The sequence below is a fragment of the Denticeps clupeoides genome, chromosome 2 (genome assembly GCF_900700375.1).
Source record: "Denticeps clupeoides chromosome 2, fDenClu1.1, whole genome shotgun sequence".
Classification (NCBI taxonomy): domain Eukaryota; kingdom Metazoa; phylum Chordata; class Actinopteri; order Clupeiformes; family Denticipitidae; genus Denticeps; species Denticeps clupeoides.
Genome location: NC_041708.1, coordinates 28033329 through 28058693, shown reverse-complemented (window position 1 = coordinate 28058693; position 25365 = coordinate 28033329). Strand labels below are relative to the sequence as shown.

Sequence of the window (25365 nt, the reverse complement as noted above, 5' to 3'; positions counted from 1 at the left end):
CATTTCCTTTTAAAGCAGTTTACATCAATTTGCTGCATTGTACTGTATTAAATCTCATATTAACGTACTTGTATCTTAAGCATCTGTTGTGCTTGTTAATGTACAGTAGCTTGTACTTGCTGTTGGAACTGAAATATACAACATGTGATGAGATTTGTTATGGGAGCACTTGATTTATTGGCTACCATTTTAAATAATGTAATGACGTGTGATACTTTGTACCCTGACACCACAGGGGAAAAAAAAAAAAAAAAACCCACACACAACCCAAACGTTCAGATTGACAGACACAGACACTCCAGCGTTTGATAAAATACTGTCTTTGTCAGAGTTCGGCTCGTTTATTTTACATTTTCTGAAAGAGAGAGCTGGGAGAAGTCACAGTCTGTGGCTGGACGCTGGATGTAGTGGCTGGGGTGGGGCAGGGTGAGGTGGGGGTTTAAAAGTAGTTGACGACCCTGCGGATGGACTGGATGTTGGGGTTCTGGGCCTGCCACTCGTTGTGACTGCAGTAGCATCCTCTCTCCACGATGTACATGCGGCCACGGTAGTTTGGCTCCTCGTACATCACCCAGCTTCAGGGGGAAAACAAAGGGAGCGTGAGGGCAGGAAATCCAGTCTTACAGTTGTTGAATATATGGAATTATTAGATACCTCTGGAGTCATTTAATACAAAAACATGCAGTAACTAACAACCACACCCAACCAGATCGCGGAGGACTGCGGGCAGGGGTGTACTTACGCGCCATCACCATAGACCCTGACAGAGTTGATGCAGTTCTTGCTGAAGCCGCGGCTCTGGAGGAAGGGGCAGTCATCGCACAGCTCCATACAGTGGCCGGAGTAGTTACATCCCTCGTACAGCTCAACTCTGTAGTGCTCGCCATGCTGCGTTTCACACGAGACACAACGCACGTCACAACACTGACCACGGACCGGTTTCATCTGGCTCTCCAGCCTCTGAGGGGTGGTCTACCACTACGTACCATCCTGATTGGCTTGCAAGAACCCATGTGGTCGTTGTGAGCGTTCCAGCGCTGGTACTCGGGGTACTCGCCGCGCTCCAGGATGTACTGCTGGCCCTTGAAGTCTGGGTGGTCGTAGCAGATCCAGGCCCCGCTCTCCACGCGGATGGAGTTGACGCGGTTCATGAAGCCACGGTCCTGGAAATTATCGCAGTCGCCGTACACCTCCAGCTTCCTTCCGGTGAAGCATCTGCCCTCATAAAACACAATCTGCAGAAAACAGACACACACGCCGAGGGAGATTGAAGAGTGCAGTGTGTAATAGGTCAGAGCTGACAATGGAGGGACTGACTATCATTTTCCTTGATAGGGGTCTGGGCTGTGTGATATTTATTGAGTGGCATGCTTCTCAAAGGTCGGAAGATGGACAGTCCAGCACGATATATCCTTATCTAATGCATTATAAATTCATGAAGAGATTTTTGGGGACACTGACTGTCAAGCTGGACTTCCGTTTCCTCATTAGCACCAACTAAAATGTTCCTTTATCATCTTAAATTACATAGATTCCAGCATGTGCTTTAAAATTAATATATGTATATTAAACTAATAATATATATATATATATATATATATAAAACACAGACCAAATCACACATATATAACTGTCAATAGATTAGGCTGCTGTAGTATAGAAGACCAGGACATGGTTCCAGGTCCATTCCGTTCCCACTACAAAGAAACTGTCCTTCAAACTGGTCCACAAAACAGTGCACACCCCTCACACTGCTTTTAATCACAAAACAAGACCCGGCCCCCTCATCAGGGAATGACATGCACCCTATCACAGCATCCTCTGTGTGCTGGCCAGATTGACTCTTACCTTTCCAGAATACTGCGACATTTTCCACTGGATGCTGTCCAACCTGACCCACAATTAAGAAAGTGTGACACTGAAAAAGTTGGACAGCCCAATATATATGTCACGGCGAGTGTGCGACGGTATCGCGAGGTTTGCCCAACAATGGCCACACAATGAGGGGCTTACAGCTTCTGCTTGGTTGACACTTTCTCTTCACTCTTGGCAGTGCTGATTCTGGGTTTTGGCTGGAGGGGGAAATGCAGGTAGACAATGGATTTTGCTTGGCCCAGGTTTTGCGGAGCCATTATCCTTCTCTTTAGAGCACACTGAATGTATGGGATGGGCGAGTGGCTCGGGAAAGAGAGCACTGGCATGGGGGGGGGTTGAAGTGTGGGTGATCCTGAGTTGCCATAGCAACCAGGTGCAATGCAAAGTGTTGATAGGAGAGGGAGAGATACTCTGCTCATCTTTCAGCGGCCTGCTCTCCATCTCTGTGATTGTGTTCTTTCTGATTGACTACCACAGTGTGATCACAAGTATATTAGAAATCAATAATTCTACAGAAAAATGAAAAAAAAAAATTATAAGATGGTTAAATTATATGGCAAGATAGAAAAAAAATTCACTTGTTCTTGCAAACAAGTTTCTAAACCCGGACCAAATCTCTTACACGTGCAAGTCAATTGTTCCGAAATTAAAACAATTAAAACATTTTATTGTTGCCAATATTTAATTTTTGCATAAATACATAAATTTGGAATGAAGTTGTGACTTTGTATCTGCTGTTTTAAGAGTAACACAAATATTAAAATCGATGCAGGTTCAGGAATTGCGCTGCCATCGCTGACCCTTCACAAGGTCAGTCAAAAAGGCAAAGATATGCTACGCAGCCAGAGAAAGTGACGTTTTGAGCAAGGTAACGAGAGTGTGGACTGGAGCTGAGGTTTAATTGTAATGGAGACACACTCACCTTCAGCATATAAAAGATGAGCAGAGGAACTTATCTGTGGCAGAGGAGCTGTGTGCCTACCGCCTCGCGTCACATTATCAGATTATATTACTGCCCTTGAAAGCAGGAGCGTTTCATCGATCCATGAGGCATCCATTAGAGTATGATAATCCCATTTTATTGAGTCTAAATTCCTCTGTAACCTGCACAGTTACCAGCCCAGTGACCTTGACATGAGGTGTCGCACAATGAAGATATCAATCATTCGTCTAAAAGGGAATATTAGATGGTAGTCTGGGGCTTGTTCGCTAAAGTAAGAAATAAATACGTAGATTAAACAAGAAAGAAAAATGATCATTAATGATGTTTGGGCATGTGGTGTAACTCTTTATAAAAATATCTGCAAAGACTGTGTTCTAGGGGACGGAAATAATTAGAAAAATGGTAGTCTGCTTCCCTTCTTTAAAGATACAGAACATGAATGACCAACCGTGTCTTTCTTGTTTTATCAGTTTATTTAAGTAAATCCACTAGCAAACAAACCCCACGTTTAGCACTTGCTCGAGTTCAAAACCAGTGACCTAAAGTATTTTAAATGTTGCATATCCCACTACTGTAATCGAACCCAACATATGAAATTGAACAGTCCGCCATAAATTTTGGGTCTTGCATTACATTATATAACAAGCTCTGCTCCGTTGCAGGGATGATCCACTTTCACGTATTGTTGCCACACTCGGATTGAACACCTTCGTCATTTAAATCACACAAAGAAAATATTTTATTGGATATTAAGGTCTCTGGATATATTGAGTTAATAGACAAACATATTATTGCAATAGATGATGATTGCTTCAAAATATTGAGATTAAAAGCAAAAAATAAAAGCACAAAAAAAAAAAACATGAAGCAGTCTTCCATGTCAGGTACCTACAATATCTTTTCTCAAGAAATGAAATTTTTAACAAGAGTAGGACATAAAAAGTATTAATTGTCCATGAAAATCTTTCATCACAACCATTTAAGTTTTTTTTTTAGTCTCTGCTGCATCCCTTTCATTTCTCACCATTAATTATCACGTCTTGTACGAGTATAACTGCATGAACGTGCGATGCCACCTTTCGACCGCACTTTTTCTCACTCAGGATTTAATCAAACACTTTGGACTGTAAATTCCACAGCACAGAACCCCCCCCCCCCCCCTTTTTTTTTTTTTTTAACACTGGAACACACTGGAACACACACTCAAGGCTCCCAGCAGCCAGCGTAGTGAAACAACATCCTGCTTTTAATGATTACAATCAAAAAAGTTCATCAACATTCACTACAGGGCAGAATGAATGCTGGCAACTTTATTGGCCGTAATTACTGTTTTTAAGAAATACCATGTACAAATCTGTATAGGTGCGGGACAGGAGTGGTTGTCAGGTAGAAAAGATGAGGAGGAAAAGTAAGGCTTGAGATTCATCAGGTCTGCTTCTCAGAAGGCGGGATGAGGGGGGCGGGGTGGTCGGGTCGGAGGAGGTTGCCCTAAGCTGAGAGGAATGGTTACTCCTACAGTAAATCTCAGAGTGTCCCTCTGTTTCTTCCAAAAAATTAAAAACCAAAAGCAAAATCCACAACTAAAAAAACATAATCATGAATTAAATATAAAAATTACGTAATGCTATTGTTTTTCTTTTTTTTTAATGGATGAAAACAGGCAGTTAGCCACTTCAAGTAGAGGGATTTCCCAGTGTCCAGTGCTGTGGTGCAGGGTGCTGGGGATGGCGGGGCTGGAGGAGGGTGGGGTCGAACCAGGGTCTACATCAGTGAGCAGGATGTCCGTCCTTGCGGGGCGCCGCCGTCTATCTTCTCCGCCTCCAAGATTATCCTTTTAAAGACCTCGACTGCAGTCTGAACCAAAACAGAAGAGTGAGCAGCGTTTAGTTCACAGTATCACCAGAGGATGCATATCTATGCTAACTATAATACAACCTAAACTTAAGACACCCCCCCTTCTTTTTCTAACAATAATTAAAACTTAATATTAGGCTACAATGTCCTGTAGTTGGATTTTGGAGCCATCTGCTGGTATCGCATGTTTAAGTTTAGACACATTTTAAGAAAGAATAAAAACTGACATGCAGTCAGGTTGTTCTGGCATATTTATGAAATTTTCATGCAGGAGAGAAAAAAAACTTTTAACCATAGTATTCTGTTGAATAGACTTGGAATTGACAAATCGATGAATCAAAATAAATATATGGTGTCATATAAGGAATCACCGCTAGATGGTTCTTTGAAGTTCTTACAGAACCAAATATATCACTTCTCCTTCCATCACACAACGTTCTCATAACATTTTTCAACAGTAAATATGAGAGACTCATTTTGCAGCTCTATGCAATGCAATGCTGTTTTTAATTATTTGACCCGTCTGAGAAAGACTGTAAATACAAGCAGGAGTGTGCAGGGCTGCTAAACGGTTCGGTATGTCACTTGTCTCAAAGCAAAAATATATCTTAAAAAAAAACCCAACTCTCATGACACAACAACCTTACAGAATCGACAATTTTGCCTCCACAAGAAATGATTACAGAATAATTAGGAAAGAATGCATATTATGTGTTCAATTTAAAAGTCAGTGTCATTATACCATGGAAGGGGAGGACCCTATACAAAAAATCTTTATTTTTATACTGGAAAGACAAACATTTAGGACTCTACTTCAAGAAAGGGCAAGTGGAAACGGGAAAGGCATACTCTCACAGTGGACACTGCACACTTGCACCACATCTGAAATACAAAACACATTACAACCATTAATACAATTAATACAAACCCCTGAGTAGGGCTGCAGGGATTAACGATTTGACGATTAGTCGTAGTGTGAAAGTTTATCCACCACCAACACTTCCCCAACATCGCAAAAGAAAAATCCACTGAAACCAAAGACGTAGAATAGAGTGACCCACGTGGACTAAGTGAAACACACACAAAACACTTCAAGTGGATCATGGCTGAAGGCCAACTAGAGACAACCAACAATGGGACTACTCCACCTAGTGCTTTAAGTCTCCTGTGTGGGAATAGTTTGGGTACCCAAAAGATGCTAAAGGAGAAATCCAGGATTTCTGTACACACAATTTAAGGTATAGATTCTACGTGCATGAGGAGAAGGGGGTTATAGAGTGCTAAAGCTGCCAAAATTCGCTACTTAACAGGCACACATGCTAAAAGAGTTGTAAAATACGTATTTTTACAAAAAAATGTTGTAAAAGGCAGCCTTAAATCTGCCAGAACATAGTTTATACAGGGTTTTATTGTTTAAAAAAAAAAGCTTAATCTATCTTAATCCACTAAAAAACATGGACAACATTAAAATAATTTAGCAGTGTAGTGTTGTAGATTACTGATTGAAGATTGCACTTTGGTTCCTTTTTGTCTATAACAAGCATTATGTAAAGAAGAATGGATTGTGCAGAGAGTAGAGGCAATATTCTCTCTCCTCATCGATGCTCACCTTTTTGCACTTCAACTGATTTGTGAACTGTTGAAGCTCTAATGTTTAACATTATTTTCTTATTTTTTATTATTTAAGTTAAACAAACCTGCAGGTTTCAAAAGACAGGTAAACGTCACAGGTCCACATTAATGCAGCCGCCTCACCCAGCGGCTGCCTCGCTCTCTTTATGGTGCCGTGATCGATCAGACTGGGTTCTGCTCAGCTGAGATCAATCAGGGCTGTGCATCAGGCACATGGCTCCCAGCTGTGGATGTCCATCTGGCCCTGGACGTCACAGGACCGTCCTCCACCCAACATCCATTGAAGGAGCAGGCCCTCTTCCTGTCCATCCCAGCTGGACCCTCTCACCATGCTGGGAACTCTCTGGCACTCTGCCCCCCTCTTCACCGGCTACCGGAGGGTCCAGCCCAATCACTTCACTGCCCACACCTCCCTCAGGAGGAGCCCCTAACCCAGCTCCCCTAACCCAAACCAGGAGATGGGAGTGGTGGTTGCCGTGAAGGGGAGACAAGTGTCACGGATCGCATGGGGATTGCGGTCATGGCACGGCGCGAACTGCTGTGGCTAGACCCCCGCATGGAATGGAATACACCTCTCCTGCTTTCAATAAAGTTGCCACAAATTCAGGCATTTTATCAGGCACAATCACAAGTGGGCAGTGGTGGCTTGTGGGCTCGATTCCACTGAGGTACTGAGGAGCAATGCTACTGTTCCCATGCACTGCTCCCTGGGCACCAAGGGTGACGGGTTAAAAGCAGTGGACACATTTTGTTGAGTGCACGTGTGCTGTGTTGCAGTGTTTTACAATGACAATCACTTCACTTCAATTTTAATTTCACAAAAGGTTATCGCGAAGTCCTGGAAGGACTGCTTAGTGTAATGTTAATAAATTCTACTGTATTTCCCTGAGCTGTTACTGAAAATATATATTTTAGACCTGCTGTCTAATGAGGACTGAGGTGCAGCAATCATGGAGCAAGACCTTTAACCCCGTTACTGAGGAATCCTGGGAAAGCAGGTGGAAATCTCCACCAGGGATCCTTATCTCAAGATGGAAACTGGAGCTGCGACATTCAATTAGCAGCTTCCTCTCATCGACTCCTCCACCCTCCTGAGGCCCAGTCAGCCATGTCCTCAGATTCCTCTGAACCCACATGACAGTGAACATATGACAGAATATAATCATTCATGTGTGTGTATCGATTAATATCAAGAACAGTAAGGTCACGAATTGTCTAAGAAGAACATTGTCTGAGCCCTGGTCTGGTCATCAAATTGGAAATCTGTAGATTTAAAAAAAATTGCGGAATAAACAGTCCAAAAAACTGAGCATGACCCCCCAAATAAGATGCAGATGCAACATTCTGCTTTTTCCAGCCGTTAACGGAATTGAACAGGAACATGAGGCTTTATCTGTAAACCATTTTCACCCCTGTTGCAATATGCACCATCAGAAGACACCAGACGCACCATGATTTTTATGTAGACGTTTCAGACGCTGGCCGAAATAAAACATTGGTCTGGATTTTTGCCTCTGTTGCTGGAATAGTTGGTATTTTGTGAATTCAATATCTGTGTTTCTTACGTATGTGAAAATGTAGGTCTTACTGGTAGCTAGAGAAAAGAAAAACAACTACAGGAGAGCCCGCCTTTGAGTACATAGATCAACATTACAAGATATTTATAAAATGGAGAAGGTTTTGGCACGTTAAGTGTTAATGTATATATTTGTGTGTTGGAAATCAATAAAAAAAAAAAAAAAAAAGGTCCCCCTTTATTCTGCAGGGTTTGTGGTCTGTGCATAAGAGCACTGACGTTATTTCTAGCACATTCCTGAAAAGTGCGCTTCTCATGCACACCACACTCAGGGCCCATTAGTGAAGGTGAACCGAGTGGGTGGGTGAGAGCGAGATCGTGACTGGGTGGCGTGGTACGGGCGATGCCTCGTTACCTGGTTCTCTTTCGCGGAGGACTCCATAAACGCAGCATTCCACGATTCCGCCAAGGCCTTCCCTTCTTCGCAGCTGATAACGCTGGCGGAAAACACAGACGTAACAAAAGTAAGATATGGTTCATGTTCTCACACTGCTGAACAAACCTTGGAAAAGAAAACACTCCTCTCCGGAACATATTTGGACAGACAGGCACAGAGGGGTCAGGGTTGGGCCAACGCTGCTCCCAAGTGAACTTGACCCTTCCCATGAAACCAGCAGATACTGGAAATGATTTTGTAATCACGTTGCCAGTTCCAATTATCCTCCTTTGGCATTATAAACCAGGTCATAAAAAACACAAATATAATGCATCGCCTCACGCAGCACATCTATTTGGAAAGATTGCATTACACCTCCCTCTAAAAACAGCCGTTCGCCACGATTCGTGCCACATGAGCGGATCCTGTAAAGCCCCATGCTAACAAGCAAAATTGAATACATACATATTCAACAAAATTAGTCTGAAATTCATGACATGGGTTTAATGAAATTACTGCTGAATGATAAAAAAGCCACAGCTGTGATTGGCCGTTTGCCTTCCCGTCTATGTTGGAGACGGTCGGTTCCAGGTTAATGTGCGGAAGCGAATGCCTGACGAGGGTAAAACGCCTACAACAGCCCTCTCAGCTTCCTGCTGCAAATAAATGGGTTGCGGGGAAAAAAAAAATCAATAAAGAACCAGAGAGCACCTCCTGCACCAGCCCTTTAATTGCATGAACACACAAAATGTTCTAAAATGCTTCTAAATGTGTGTCTTCATGCCCAAAGTGGAAACTGTATTATTACCAAAGTCTCTTCAAAATCCCACAGTAAATAATTATGCCCAAAATGATAAAGCTGAATATATAAACCATGTCTAATACACTCTCTCTACATTAATTATTCTAATCCACAGCAAATCAAAAAATAAAAATATTGATATTTCATTTTTTTTCATTATAATAATTTCTGTAAATACAATTCCATTAAACCCCCACAGTCAGTTACAGTTTCTGAATTCCGAATTTCTGGAGGCACATCTATAGATTTATTTGATGATCAAGTTCCATTTCCTGTTTATTTGTATCAGCAGGGATCCTGAATGTCCGGGATGTCCTGCAGTCCGCTTTATCCTGTCTGAAGCTCTCTGTTCACATTCAATAATGAAAACATTTGTAGAGAGGAAGGGAGGGGCTCGCGTGACACGTTAGGGCGGAGTTCCGTTAGACGACCTGGATTAGTAACTGTCACCTCTCCACCTTTCACATCCACCCAGTACAGACCACACAGTCAGAGGAACCCTGCCTCCAATAAACCACGGCTGGGACATGAGAAAGATGCACTGAACTGGTTCCCAGTGCATCCACTGCTGGGAGCTGATGTGACTGTGCATGTGTGTGTGTGTGTGTGTGTGACTGTGCATGTGTGTAAGATTTACAGCCTTGGGGAATTCCAAAAGAACGTCAGAAGCGTTATCCGTGCTGGCCTGGTCTGATGTATAACCTTTCATTTAGAGTACCTGCACCTTCCCTTCAGTTGGATTCCAGATATGGACATGCATGCTGCTGTGAGGGGGAAGCCAATTTGTACGTGTCCTGCTCTTAATTTAATCTGCAGCTACGATTGCCGTCTGAAGAACGTCGACAGAACTCTGCCTTCATGTTCACAAATGCAATTATACTGGCTCCACACACTCCCTGGGCCTGGAGAGGGTTCTGCACACATAAAAATGGACAGCAGTCACATGACCCACAGACCACAGTTTAATTCCTTCATTTTCATTTTCTGCTTTCATTCGAATTTCAGTTTCATTTAAAGAACAATGTACTTAAGATTTTATTCTTGTCAACACATCATGTCTTGTAAGTGAGCTAAGCATTTTAAAGTTTTTGTATGAAATCAAAAACAAATACGTTTTAAAATAAATAAAAATCTGATTTTATTTTATTTCCATTTTGGAGACATTTATCCTTCTCCTTAATATTATTTTTTTAGTTTCCCAAAACATGTTTTCATTAAGGATTATAACCCTAAAAAAATAACTGTATTTATCATCAAGAGCATGATTGGTGGAGCTGTCTTTCTGCTGCCCTTGACCTTGTCTTCTAATGGGGACTCCAGTGAACCAAAACCATGCCCACACATCACAGCAGAACTGACAGAACCTCCACACCCCCAGCGTGCACAAACTTTTCTACTCGTTCATAACTCATTGATGACCCTGCTGACCCCTCCTGCAGGAACTAGGTGTTAGGACTATGTCCTCTGAAATTTGAAATAAAGTGGACTGCTCTTCATTTTATAAAACGATCTGTTTGATTAATGAAATACATAGTTACATCAGTCTGCTTAACATGTCCTTAACAAGAATTACATGAAGAGTGTGTGGGAGAGAAATACTTCAGCACCTTCGGCACACTGAAATCCACTTTTTTCTTTGGTTGTTATGGAAAATTGCCGACATCCACTTAGCTCCTCTGGCTCTTTCACACTTGCAAAGTAAGAGCGAAATCCAGAAGCTGAGATGAAATACAGAGTGGCTTGCAGGGAATAGGACGTAGTGCGATACGCAGTACTGCACCAGCTCAGATGTTCTGCTGCTGGTGTTGACCGGGAACACACTGCTCCCCGAAGCCCCCCTGCTTAGGCAATACAGGACCCCCAACCCCAATTCCTTCCCACATACACACGTTAAAATAGTAGAATGATTAATGACAAACTTTTATTCGCAAAAAATAAACAGCAGTTGTAGGTTTTTGTTCTTATTCTCCTTTTTATTTTATACTGCAGGCTATATGGAGTCTATATTAGAGCTGTAATTGGCCCTAAATAGTTAGGCCTGAACCGACCCGAGATCAACAGAATTCAGCCTGAGCTATAAATAACTTGTCTTAAACTCTCCCCCCGTCGCTCCATTCATGACAAGCAAGCAAGACCAGGCTTAAAAGGCTTTCTTGTGTCTGGTATAACTGATCGAGCCGGGATTCCATGTGCTGCTACTCAGTTTGCACATGCACAGTGAGGACAAACCTCACGGTGGGCGACACATTTCTTACAATCGTATCGAATCGATCATCATACGTCATGAACGCTGTATGATGTAAGATGTTCCACCAAGCTGAGATTCAGTCGAACAATTTACGCACGGTGTAAGATTTAGCTTTACCATCTAAAACGCTATTTTGTAAGACCCTGGAAGGGACTGGCTGCAGACAGGGTACTCCGGCCGGAGTTTCGCTGTGGTCGGTTATCCTGATTGAATGCAGCGGTTCTAGCCTGTTTAAATGTTGGCCTGTGGTGACTTGTCGGGTCCTTAATATGTCTGTCGTGCCTTGCTGCATGCTCCTGTTACTTGTAATAAACCCCCGTTTGTTGCATGCTGTGTCCAACTGTTTACCACGTCACCGTGACAAATGATTTACGAGCAATTTTTAAACTTTATAAAGGGGTAATAAGGACAAGTGATTATACCACTGTTTATGCCAGAATGAGATATTTATTATTGTCTATTCATAGATAATGAGTCTTCCGTGATTAATTTCTTCATCTCCGACTTGCTGTTCCTAAGCAACATCACAACTGTACATGATACATTGCAACCATAAACAATGCACTATAGAGAATTTCTATTTGAATTAAGAGGTGAAATATGTAACAGAATTAGTGCTGCACGATTAATCTAATCGCAATCGTAATCGCGATGTCAGTCTGTGCAATTACATGAACGCAAAAAGCTGCGATTTAAGTGATTAGTACATGGATTTGATCGGCAACATATCCGATCCATTCTCTTAGAGTTTGCGCGCTGACTGAAGTCTCACTTCAGTCGGATGTGACGTGTTTGGTCACATGACTTTCGATTCGGAGACATATGGTTAGACGCCACATGACGCGCTGCATCGTACGTCAACGTCGCCGCCATATTGCGATAGGCTCTGCTGTGGAGTGAAGCATATACATGTCTATGGAGAGAAGTGCATAAAAATGCCTCACTCTTGTGCTGCTTGGTGCTGTACAAACCGCTGTACGCTCCAAACCAGATCCCGGGGGATTACATTTCATAGGTAAGGCTGAACAATTGTTTTGAATATATTTGGCCATTATAAAATCCCGTTTTATAAGTCTTAACCTTAGCTAAGCTAGCGAAGCTATGCATTCCTGTGTTCAAGTCAGCCTCCAAACAACGTTTTGGCTAAACGTAGGCATTAACTATTTAGACTGTTCTTAGCTGTTTAGTTAACTTTTCTCAAACTTTGAAGGTTTCCTAAAGAAATTCACCTCAGTTTACAAATCTTAACCTTAGCTAAGCTAGCAAAGCTATGCATCCCTGTGTTCAAGTCAGCCTCCAAACAACGTTTTGGTTAAACATAAGAACTATAATACGGGATTTTTTTTTAATGGCCAAATATAATCAAAACAGTTGTTTAGCCTTACCAAATCGTGCAGCCCTAAACAGAATGCCTTTCATTTTGTGACAGCTTCGTTCCCAGCATTCCTATCGCCAAAACAAAATGGCAGATTGATGTGAGAAAATAAGTAAATAACGTTCTCTGATGACCTACCGTTCCATGTGAAGATCTTTCTTATTGCCAACCAGCATTATGGGTACTCTAAAGATAACAGAAAAAAAAGACATTTTAATGCAGACAACATCCAATAATGTTCTTTCAAATGGCGTGCAAAACCAGGACGTGAGTACTTACTGAACTTTTCCCACCATATCCAACAACTTTTCATGGATAACTTTTACTACTTCAAAACTGCAAGACAAAATGAGGATGAGACACATTAGCTGCATTTCATAATAAATTGTTAATCCCTTTAGGCCCATGCTGAGTTACAGCAGCAAATAATAATTAACACCTTTTAGCGTCTTTCAATTACCCACAAATGGGCCCACTCACTGGCACACAAAATATTAGTTCCATTTATTTCTGCCACGCTCCATCTGCAGGAGACCCGGAACATGGATCAAACTGCATGCTTTAATGTTTCGTTTAAATTCATTTCCATTCGCTTCACACTTTTTTTGTTTCTACGCTGAGAATTTCTCAGTTACTTTTAAAGTGACAGTGATTGTCGTGTGCACACGACAAAAACGTGAGACACAAAGTTTCCTAGACGTGTTTAAGGTAAAGATAGAATTTGAGCCTGTGCACCAAAACCAAATGATGATGGTTAAAGTCAGAAGAAGTCACATGATAACTTCAGCTGCAAAAGTTTGTAAATCTAACACACAAAAATAGCATCTTGTCAGGAGTCATCACTATCATATGACCTAATCTGCCTCTTAGAGCTATCGGAGCGCACACAGCGCAGATTTCATTAACCCAGGACGGAATCAGCAAAATGAACATGAAACAGGCTGAGGGGGAGATGAGCAAGATAGGTCCAGAAAACTCCATATTAAACATTACCCTCTACTCACACAGGACTTTGTAGTTTCGTTCAGGTTTAGATTCAATCTCTATGTCTGTAGCCCTCACAGTAAATAAGGACAATATTAATCCAGAGTAAAGATGACTTGAATCTTAGCAGGTAATGAGTTCAAATGATCAAAATAATGTTCACAAATGCGACTTACCTTTTATTTGACGTGACTGAATACACCAAAATGTAACCGTTGATGTCTATTGAGTATGTCTGTGGGAAAATTGAGTATTCATCCTGAAAAAACAAGAATGCTTTATGTATAGCATGTGGTCCAAAAAAAATTAATAAAGTCATTTACATGTATGGCATTTAGCAGACGGCCTTATCCAAAGTGACTTAAAATTAGTAGCTACAGGGACAGTCCCAGTGGAAACACTCAGGGTTAAGTGTCTTGCTCAGGAACACAATGGTAGTAAGTGGGGTTTGAACTTTTGACTTTGTGGTGTATTACCCACTAGCCTATTATGCTTGATATAGAAGGTTGTATGACTGTTTTAATATCATGTGAAATATGTATTTCACACCAACATTGAAGGCCTAGTTATGTTTTTCTCAAATGCAGCAGTTTTGAAACACAATAAAAAAATAAACTGAATTTATTGGGTTTTTTTTTTTGCTTTGACATACAAGCAAATACAATTGCTTTTACCTGGCCGGCTGTATCGACCAACTGCAGATGATACTCCTGGCCATTGACCGTGATCATTTTTGTAAATGCTGCATGGAAAAGAGAGAAAGAGAGAGACAGTGTTTCAGCAGCGAAGTTCAAACAGAGAATCAATGTACTAAGTGCTAATGTTTCTGACACAGAGGGGAATTTTAAACGTGAACACCCCCCTTCCCAACCTTTTTTCTCCCCATTTTAAACACACACACATACACACACCGAATGTGTCAGGGCCCGTGGCAGGAAAAAGCGCAGGGCAGTGTGGACTCCCCCATGGGACCTACAGCAGACTATTGATCCTTCAGTGCTGCGCCATCAAATCTAGATCAGAGAAACTAGACACTTCAGATATAAAACCCACACGGGGTTAAGCTAATAAGTTGAAACAATCATAAGACAAAAATACAAATCACATATTTCACTTTTAGAACAAGTTCTCCAAGGAGATGGTTACCAACTGCATTCATTCCTGCAAATGATCAGACATTCACAGATTTGTTATTTTCTTGGCCCAAACCTCATCTGTCCATCAACTGAAAATCAGCTTGGTTGTAAAATTAGACAGACAGAGACATAACTTCATTGGTGCACATAAACACCCAACGGAATGGTCAGACAGAGCCACATAAAGCGGCCAAAAATAGACTGTTGCCAAAGATGTCATGCTAACATCATTACTCAAGTCAGGAGACTCATTGAGAGCAGATCACTCTAACCTCCTTTCCCCGACTCCTCAAATTAGCAAGTAAAATTAGCAAGAGAAAAATGCCCATTCATCACAAGAAATGAAGCCCCACAGTTCCAGGCTGAGCTGAGAGAACACTAGTGTAAGAACTGCATTAAATCCCATAGTGCAGTCCAGAGCGCTCAAAGAGCGCTATTGCAGCATGCGTAATCAGACATTTGGAGCATTGAAAGAGACATTGGAATTAGGGCTGAAGCGATTATTCAAATAACTAGAATGATTCGATTACAACAAATATTTGAGGAAAATTCTTTGCCTCGAGGCTTCGTTTAATTCGTCACCAAAGTCCTTTTACGCTGCGTGGACAACGTAGTGCAGTGTATACGCTGTAAAACGGACCTGGCTTACCAGTACTTCGTCAATGATACAGCACCTTAACCAAAAGAATCTCCAAGCGACCTTCATTAGCATACAGATTTACTTTTGGGCGAGTTTATAGCATTTGTTGTACATCACAGCGGCGCAGGCTTGCACATGCATTGCACACACATGCACTAAGACAAATTCTCTCTCTCTATTTTGCACATAACATTGCACAAAGACAAACTTTCAACCTACCTACCTCATCTGGATACAACAGGAAACTTACCTGTATTGTTTAAATTGGATTATTAGTAATACTTGAATTGTTTATTTATATTTTCTTTTTACTATTTTGTACCTTTATACCTTTTTTCTTCTTTATTCTCAGATGGGCTATAGCAGGGGGTACACCCCTTTTTCCTTTTTTAAATTAAAATAAAACTAAGGACAAATACTCTAAACTATGTTTCATAGTTTTTTTTCATGTTTCACAGAAAGATTGATTAAATGGGCTTAGTTCTGGAGCCAGTAACCCAAAGGTTTGAAGCTTTAAAAGTAGTGAGTTTGAATTAAAAAAAACTTTTTTTGTGAGGAATAACAGCCAATTGCTTGCTCATTTTAAGAGGATTTTCATGTTGCATAACACACTATTGACAGAGTTGTATAAAAAACGCAAAAGTTGGAGTTTTCCGATTACTCGATGAAAAATCAGCAGAATACGATTCCAAAAATATTCGATAGTTGCAGACCTAATTTGAATACCTTCAAATTCATCAAAGCTCTCCAGACATTGTTCATAATGTAAATGACTCTGGTAGCTGGAAATGGCGGTTTAGAGTGGAACATATACATATACGTAGATAGGGACTTTATTAGTTCCAATGGATACTCTGTTCATTAATGCAAATTATGTCACTTTAAAAGCTTAACTGATTATTAGTATGGCTGAAAACATTTGAACTTTCTATTCAAAATGTATTTTTTTTATCTGTTGAATATAAAAATTCAGATAAAATTTCACATAAAAATTCTTGTTAAAAAGTAGTGCACAGTGACTGTGGCTGTCTGATCTGTGAACAGTGCGCACGCCGATCAAAGTTTAACTAAACTTTCACTGCATGATGTGACGCATTTTTACACAATCAATAGAATCAAAGTCGGCTAGTGTTCAGTCTATGACACGATAATGAAAACAAACACTGGAATTTTTTAATAATTTTTTAAGAAATAAAAAATATTTTTAGAATATTTTAAAAACAAGAACACCATACAACATGAAAGTGAAAAAGTGAAAGTGAAGTGATTGTCATTGTGAAACAGTGCAGCACAGCACACGGTGACACAATGAAATAGGTCCTCTACTTTTAACCATCACCCTTGGTGAGCAGTGACAGGCGCCCGGAGATCAGTGTCTGGGGACGGTGCTTTGCTCAGTGGCACCTTGGCGGATCGGGATTCAAACTGGCAACCTTCTGATTACGAGGCCGCTTCCTTTAACGCTAGGTCAATTTGGAACAGTAGGGCAACAAAGAATGGATAAAACAGGTTGATAAATAATTAACAAATAAAAAATAAACACATGAATAAATAAGTAAACAAATAAATGAATATTTTTTGAGCCAAAAAAAACACTCCTCGTTTCTCATGTCGCACAAGTGAAAAATAAATGAGCAATTTGCTCTTATCTGGCCTGAAACTTTAGGCCCGACCCGACACTCTTTTTCACTTATTCAGCATTTTTGCATCTCTCTTGCAAAAATTTGAAAGAATCCCTTGCCGACAGTGGCCACAAATTCCAAATCGAATTAATTTTTCATAAAAAAAATTAACAAAATACAAATTTTACCAATTGCCTAAACAAATTTACAAGCAGCGAATGACATGGAAGTTTGTGTTTGCTGACCAATCATTTGCCGTGCAAGCTCGACCTATCCTGAAAATCTTTTTTTAAAAGAGCCTGACTCGAAATGCTTCTGGACAGTGCTCTTCCTTTTTCTAGCAAGTTTGGTGCGTCTCTCATGTAAGCATTGGGTCCTCCAGGTTGCCGTGGGAGGGGCTGCACACTGTGCATAATGCCTGTTAAAAATTGCTGTAGTCTGCCAGCGAATTCCGTGAAGCGGCAGATACAAAATTGGAATTTAAGTATTGATACCGGTGCTAAATGGTATCAAAGTCAATACTAAATTTGATTAATATATGAGAATCGTTTTTTTTTTTTTTTTTACAACCCTAGTTTGGTCTGCCCCTTCGAAACACACGCACACAAGGCGGAAATGGAAGAAGTGTCCAGAGATCTACAACACAACATTATCATCCTATTTTTTGGTTGCCATTCAGTCCATGCTCACCTGATGCCACGGACCTCTGAACCAGGCCTTTTTCTGGTGTTTGTGGCCTCAGCTGAGAGAGGACTAAACGTTGACCGTTTTTCCTGCACATTTTAGCAAATCAAAGCATCCACACGGGTGAAGGAGACCTTAACTCTTGTATTTGAAAACATTATGTGAAGTGATGGGATGCATTGATAATTGTAATCGAATCAAATCGCAAGGCCAGTCAAGGTTCACACCTCTAGTCAGAACTGATGCTTGATGGGAAAATCCACAACAGTGCCGCTCCAGACCTGGAACTCCTCCTGGTTCTCCCACTGGCTCAAGGTCAGGCCAACTCTGAGTAATTACCCATCCAAGGCACCAAATGCATTTATGACTTATAACACCTAATATAGCAAGCTTTCTGTCACTGGAGAAGGTCGTGAATCCAGCTACTTTCACTGCTGACCTTCTAGAGAAGGATGGGCAAACTTTGACACTCAGGAGCCGCAACGACTTTTAAAATTTGTCAGAACTCAATTCAACACGGCTCAGCTCAGGGGACCAGCTCAGACGATTCTGGGTGTGATCGCACCATTCATGACAAAAAAAAATAAAAAAGTGAGACGAGGCTGCGGCGTAGGAGGAGTTTTCACAGGGAACGTTAGAAAGAAAATAATGTTCACCGAGCAGCCCACGGTTTCGAATAATATGTGGCAGCCCAGCGCCGTCCGTCATTCCGCACGTCAAAGAGCACGTCACGTTCTGTACACGCCGCAGTCAGCGTCAGCGCGGCCCATTCACTTGCCCCACTGAGCACGGTGAATCGCGCCGTTGCCTCGGAGCTGCAGGCCACGCTGTCAGGTGAAATGTCAGTAAGCCGGGAGATGTAGAAGCCGCCACTCGTGCAGGCTTCCAGCACTCACGGTCCAGCCCCTAGAACGATTTCATTGAGAGCGGAAAAAAAAAAAAAAATCCCCGATTAAAAATAACCCTGATACCTGTGTGGCTTCCCGTAGTGAAGCTGGCGCCTCGAGCACAAGCAGCACTCGCTCATTTTTGTCCTAAATTGCTGCTCTGATCCACTTTCCAGTAAAAAAGGAAAAAAATTCTGCTGAAACACACAGGTTGTGTGTGTGTGTGTGTGTGTGTGTGTGTGTGTGTGTGTGTGTAAAACGTCACACACGTGGTACATTAGCCGGGGCATGAACTCTGTGACCCGACCCCCTGTGCTACGCTGGGAATATTTTGTAACCGGATCCCAGCGGCAGCCTCGGCCGCGCCGCTGGTAGGTTGTAAGGGAGCGGGGGAGAGAGGCCCTTTGTGGCAGCAGCACTCAACCACAGTGTGTGGTAACCATGGCGCCCGCGAGGCTTGCCATCACCGAGGAGACGACCGACACAAGACTACACCTGGCCTTCATCCAGCACCTGGGTTTCCATGCCAACAACATAAAGCGGTGGTAAGTCGAAGGATAAAGTGTATGAGCGCGCACACACACACACACACACACACACACACACACACACAGTCTATGTCATTCCTCCATTTTTCTTCCAGACATATTACAATAGGAGTAAATCCTGAGCAGCAGCTCACGCCATCTTATTCTGCATGAGGACTCCTGGAAATGGTTGCTGTGACGACCATGCCTATGTCAGTTCATAAATTACATCAACTAATAATTACATTCGGCATGTCACCATGTCATCTGTAGGAACACTACGGTAGGCAGCATTATGTCCGTTTCCAGTGTTCTTGCACATTTTTACAAAAGAATTTCCATGACTTTTCCATTACTCGAAGGCAAAATTTCATGACCATATGCTGAATATCTGTGAATATTTGGAATTTATGGCAACCCTGAAAAGCTCAACTTAAACGGCAGCGGAGGTGCTGGAATATGGAAGCAACACACGCAGCACCACGTGACGTGGTTCACCACAGACCTGTGCTAGTTGTAAACATAGAAAAGCGTTTCTCGCGCCGTCTTACTTTTCAAGACCAGGAAAATTCCCCCACTTTTCCCGGTTTTTAATGACATTACGAACCCTGTGTTTCAGTCGATCCCTACTCGCCGATAAGTGCAGGAAAAACTACACCACAGTAGAGACTACACATGCAGATGTAGTGATCTCTCTGTCCTGACTCATTTATGAGAGAGTAATAGTCGAGTATGGAATTATTCGAGGCATACGGCCAGTCAGTGAGAGCTGATTTGCAAAAGGCACTATGCTGAAGTGTATAAGTGTGTGTGTGTGTGTGCGCGTATTTTCAGCCATTTAAGTATATTGGCTAACCAAAATTTCCTTTTCCCAGTATCATGTAGAGGACAATGTACTTTTGATAAAGAAGTTAATGTTTAATTACTTAGTATGGCTATGGGTTAGGGGTGCAATGGTGCCCAGTAAAATACCAAACCATTCAGCGGGCCCTGCGCGGTCCAATAGTGATCTAGTGATCGAACACCAACTCGCGGGGAGGGCTTTCACCCACTGGCGCTTACAGTTTAGAATAGTGTGTAGTAGCCTGTAGTAGCCGGCTGGAAGTGCCAATGGGCGATGTCCAATCATTGTTGTGCCTCCACCCACCCCAGAGCTGAGAGACAAAGCACAGGCAAACGACTCGAAAAGGGGGAGCATGGAGATAAGGAGGCGTATAACTTAACTAAGTAAATCACAAACACACACACATATATACAGTATATAACCATATATAACTTGGTAGCTATCAAGAATTATGCCGTGTAATTTTGTATAGTGAGCCTCCTAAACGTGCCCCTTTAATCATCCTTCCAGCTTCAAAATCAGTTTGTGGGGTTTTTAATGATCAGCCATTCTTGATTACCCGGGCTATATGTGTCTGTGAGCAATCACCATACAGTGCAACTGTACTATATTAACACAAGATTGTGGTTTACTTACTGTTCTCTATGGTTGGGTCATAAGAGTCGACAAACTGTCCTTCCACAAACTGTATTGTCAATGAGGACTTTCCTGTGGAGAACAGAGAGAAGTTTAAGATATTCCTTTATAGAACATAACAGACAGTAACAAAATGACATTCAGCACCTCTGTAATATTAAGGACAAAAAGTGCAAAACGCCGTCCGCAGTCGCCGTGACAACTGCCACTTCTCAAGGGAGAACAAAGGCGTCTTTTCTTAGTCCGCTACGTGTTAGGCTATTATAATAGCCGGTACTATATCTGGGCCACGTTTAACTTAAAGGTGGAGTGCGTGACCTCGCCCCTCCCTATCCGAGTGTGTCTTAGAACCTGTGGTGACGGTAGGCTTGGATTTAAATAGATGCTCAAACACTGCGTAGAGACCAGTGTTCACGGTGGTCCAGCTCCTGTGTGGACATAAAGAGGCTCATTCTAAGCTTATAACAACACAACGGTTTGTAGAAAAAGGTGATCGCGTACTGATGAAAGCATACATATGAGAGCATCCCAAATACTTAGTTGTAATAACTGCTAATTATGATTATCATTTCGTTTCCTTTCTTTGACGCTGCAACATCCACATTCGAGCAAGTGCAGTATAGGCTGTTCTTTCGTACTCATATCTGGTGTCCACCCATGAAGCCAGAAATGTCCTGCAGCCTGTTGCTATAACAACTGCTAGTTCACATCAGCCTCTAGTGTTTGTGGCTGAGAAGTCTCATTCACAGGGAAAAGCCTAGAGGCACGGCAGGGAATTCTACAGCGGAAGCACAGCTCGCTTCCAGCTGGAGCGCTACGCTCAGATCCGCTGGTCCTGTGCTAGGAGGATGCAGAATCCTGAAATCTGCGTTCGAATGGTACACATGACAATTCCCTGAATACCAGGGGTGTGTGTGTGTGTGTGTGTATATATATATATATGTATATGTATATATGTGTGTGTGTGTGTGTGTGTGTATATATATATATATATATATATAGAGAGAGAGAGAGAGAGAGAGAGAGAGAGAGAGAGAGCGCAGTAAGATGCGAGTCTTCCTTCTGCAAGACACGATATTCATACGATATTATCCAGTGCGGAAATTGTGCCTTTCTCCTTCAGTTTTAAAGTTTAATTATGTATTACAGTGTAATATCATATAGTCGGTTAACACTTACACACCAGAATCTAAAAAACATGGCTATACAGTCACCTGTGTTTAATATCTGGGAATATCTATATTGTGCTATATTGTGTAATACCAGTTCACAACCACAAACAGTGAGAGAGAGAGAGAGATATATATAGAGAGAGAGACAGAGAGACAGATAGATAGATAGATAGATAGATGCTCCATGCATTGAGAAGACACATTTGCATACTTGTGAGCGCTGGTGACTCACTACGGTGGTTCCCCACTGCGACTTCATTAATAAATGACCCTCATCTTCGCTGACAAAGATGCACATCTGAGTGAAGGCCACGGGCCACCGCGAATTCATCCTCGGTCGGGTAAACTGCGGTACAAACTGCGACGAAGTTCCATAGCCGCTCTCCTGCACTATATATATCCGCTGCGACAGAGCGGGGGGGTTGTGAGATGTTCCCGCACATGACCCTGCACAACAAAGCCCAGGTGAGGGCCACTGACGGATCCTATGGATCGGTCTGCAGAAAAAAAAGAGCAGGAGCGGGAAGAGGGGGTGGGGGTGGGGGTGCCACGTGACATCTGAGACGCAATCGACCGCATCGGCAGGCGGGAGGAAGGCAGGCCGACTTTTCGGTCCCTGAGGGGGCCACGCGGATATTTAATGAGGGCCACTATCGGGAGACCCTGAACAACAGACCTGAAATTAGGCCAGGGCTGCTGCATTCAGACTGTTACCGTGGACTTCTCTGGAATCTGGGACGGAATCAGTTGAAGAGAACCATACAAAAAAAAAATAAAAAAATCAAAGTCATTTAAGCATCAGAAATCCCGCGTGCGATCCTAAAATCCGGTGTTGTGCCGGCAAGGTCACAGAGTTCATGGAGATCAACACACCACGGTTACCCCTGCAAAACGAGGACATTCTGCCAACCACCTCAACCACCATACCTGGCATAAATATACAGACCGAAAAACCGCTCCCGTCCTGGAGCCACAGCCAATTTAATGTCTTTTTTTCAACAGAAAATCTGAACCGATATTGGTAAGATGATGGCACTCCGCCCCACTTCAGGACCACACGGGTGGGGATCTGCCAGCCATCTTGACAGCGGATCAGTCAAATCCTCCACCGAGATCACGGCTGGGTGTAAAAGGGCCACGCCTTCCACTCCAGGCACGTGGCCGCAGCCCGGATTCCTGCACAAGTGCGGGTGCGGCGGGGAGATTTTGTCTGGGAATGTGCACGTCTCCTGAGGATCCCTGCATGCGTCAGCCGCTCCACACACTTCTGCTGCAGGCTCATTTGCAAAGCTGGGCCCATTCACGACGTGGCGGGGGGGGGGGGGGGGGCATTCTCAGCCACGATGCATGAAAAATGAAGCTGTCAAGGGACTGCACGAAAACGACAAGTTATGCAGGACAAAAAAAAAAAAAAAAAAAAAAGACTGAACAAATTCACTCGTGAGAATAAAAAGTGATTCATTTGCCGATTCATTATCTGTAATTTGCTCGGGTCACGCGTGACCACTACGCGCATTATGTAATTCCTCCACTGACCCTCGCGAAGGCCATAATAAAATGAGGATAAAAAACGACGATAGTAATCGATTTGCGCCGACTCCGTCTCACGGACACGCGAAGTGACTTGCGGCTGAGTGACATTCAGCTGACGCGCTCACGGCGCGAATCAATGAATCGCGAGCGGCGGGATGCGCGGCCCCCGCCTCACCAGGACAGAACGTTCGTCGTTTCCATAATTAATATAAAATGAAAGAAAGACTCACCCACGGATCTGTATCCCAGGACGGCGATTTTTCTGGATTTCGGCTGCGGCATCTTTTCCCCTAGCAGCGACACCACATCAATATCGACATGCAGAGGCCCGGCGGACGGCGGCGGCGTGGACTAAGAACCGAACCGCGACTCGCTACTCCGCCTCCCGCAAGGTGAACAAACGAAACGGAATCTACAATTTGGGCAAGAAACGGGCAAATTGCGGGGAAAGTAGTCGTGCATCTGTGTCCTCTGCGTCACTCCCCAAACCAGTCCGCCGTGAATTATTCAGCATATGCCCGCCGCTGATTGGCCACCCGGCTGGCGGGTGGGCGGGATCTGTGCCAACCGCCCCGCGACTATTGGTCCGAGGAGCTCCTCTGTTTTCATAGCGACGCGCGCCATTGGACGGCGGTAGTGTCACCGATGACAGCGAGGCCGGAGCCGCCGCCACTACAACAATAATTCTGCGCTTGAGTCGGCGGCTGCCATGTTTTGCTTGTGTGCGTTACGCGTTTCTCTCGTGCCGTTCGGATTCTCAAGTAGCCGATTACGACGTAGGAAATTTACTCAAGACTAGTCGCCGCGCATCTTATCTTACGGGTTTAGGTACGAGAAAATACCCGGATCCACGTCGGATCCTGGTTACTGTTGTTTTAAACGAGCCTCACGAAACAGTGTCAATGATCTCTGCAAGTTAAAAAAAATAAGTTATTCTCATGCTCCATTGTGACCCCACGGGAACTACACGGGATTTGCTGCCACCTAGAGGCGCGTACATCAGCTGCAGGTGCGGAGGCCTTTACATTTAATACAATTAACTTTAAAAGACTAAACATAATCTTTTTGTCCCATAAAGATGATTTTTACATTGGCTATTGGCTAAAAACATTGGCTAAAAATGACGATAGGTAACAATACAAAACAATTCAAAGAGATATCAGCAGCCACCTAAACCGCAAACCATGTTCAGAGTAGACACCATATCTCAGCCAAACATATAAGACCAAAGACATAACTCCTCCAAGGTCACAGTCGCAAGGCTACAAAAAAAAACACAAGAGTTCGGTAAGAGGAGTGATGGTGATCTCACTCCAGTCCAGTTGTTGCCTGCAGGATTGCACAGCATTTGTCTCCATCCCTTGCCGTCTTGTTTGCATGAAATCATAATGTTCATTCCACCACGATTTACAGAGGGCTGAGATTTCATGTTTTTCTGGCAACGGCCAAATTAACAATCAGGATTGTCCCTTTCTGAAATCAAACCCTTGCCTGCCTTGGGTACAGTCTTCTCTTCATTTCCTACAATATCTAAATATTGTGGAAACGAAATATGATTCATATCTAAATATGTACTATAATTACCACAGAAAACACACATTTACAACATTTATCAGACACTGACTTCATTTTACAAAATGAAAAAAAAAACTGAGATGAAATTATATGTACAGGGCTCTCATTTTAGTCTTTTGTCACACACTGGGTCCTATTGCCCGTTAATTACCAGCCAATCAAAAAAGAAAGGGCCTACAGAATGAGCCAATGAGACAATAGCAGATTCTTCGCATTATTCTTTTCTTTACTTTACTTTACTTTACTATACTTAGCAGACGCTTTTATCCAAAGCGACTTGCAAGAGGTAGACACCAGCAATTCTCATTTGGTTTCTGTAGATTTTGAGTTACAAAACTTGTCAGGAAAAGAACATGCTAGGAAATTAAGTGCTAGACGAATTCTTTTCATTATTATTATTTTGTGCAGTGTGTGTGCATGTGTTAGTGTTGGACTCATCTGAAA

The 25365-nt window shown here is 42.6% G+C and overlaps 2 protein-coding genes across 2 annotated transcripts; both read right to left on the bottom strand.

Moving 5' to 3' along the window:
* Positions 1-304: 304 nt before the first annotated feature.
* Positions 305-1902, bottom strand: crygn2 (crystallin, gamma N2). The gene is made up of 4 exons (XM_028970025.1): positions 1849-1902; positions 987-1235; positions 743-888; positions 305-575 (listed from the first exon to the last, which is right to left on the bottom strand). Exons 1-4 carry the CDS (start codon positions 1867-1869, stop codon positions 440-442), a joined length of 552 nt encoding a protein of 183 aa, XP_028825858.1. The 5' UTR covers positions 1870-1902; the 3' UTR covers positions 305-439.
* A 1370-nt stretch (positions 1903-3272) lies between these two features.
* On the bottom strand, positions 3273-23841 carry rheb (Ras homolog, mTORC1 binding). Its single transcript, XM_028970520.1, has 8 exons — positions 23577-23841; positions 20642-20713; positions 14340-14407; positions 13842-13924; positions 12961-13017; positions 12820-12867; positions 8236-8317; positions 3273-4672 (listed from the first exon to the last, which is right to left on the bottom strand). The coding sequence occupies exons 1-8, from the start codon at positions 23626-23628 to the stop codon at positions 4580-4582; spliced, it is 555 nt and encodes a 184-aa protein (XP_028826353.1). The 5' UTR covers positions 23629-23841; the 3' UTR covers positions 3273-4579.
* Between the last annotated feature and the right edge of the window lie 1524 nt (positions 23842-25365).

Bases quoted from the DNA above. Each gene is read 5' to 3' on its own strand.
- crygn2 (XM_028970025.1), bottom strand. From the start codon at position 1,869: ATGTCGCAGTATTCTGGAAAG. The intron at 1,236-1,848 runs GTAAGAGTCAAT...TGTTTTCTGCAG, and splicing joins TGTCGCAGTATTCTGGAAAG to ATTGTGTTTTATGAGGGCAG. The intron at 576-742 runs GTAAGTACACCC...TTCCCCCTGAAG, and splicing joins AGGGTCTATGGTGATGGCGC to CTGGGTGATGTACGAGGAGC.
- rheb (XM_028970520.1), bottom strand. From the start codon at position 23,628: ATGCCGCAGCCGAAATCCAGAAAAATCGCCGTCCTGGGATACAGATCC. The intron at 13,925-14,339 runs GTAAAAGCAATT...TTGTTTTTTCAG, and splicing joins TGGTCGATACAGCCGGCCAG to GATGAATACTCAATTTTCCC. The intron at 13,018-13,841 runs GTAAGTCGCATT...TTTGTCTTGCAG, and splicing joins TCAGTCACGTCAAATAAAAG to TTTTGAAGTAGTAAAAGTTA.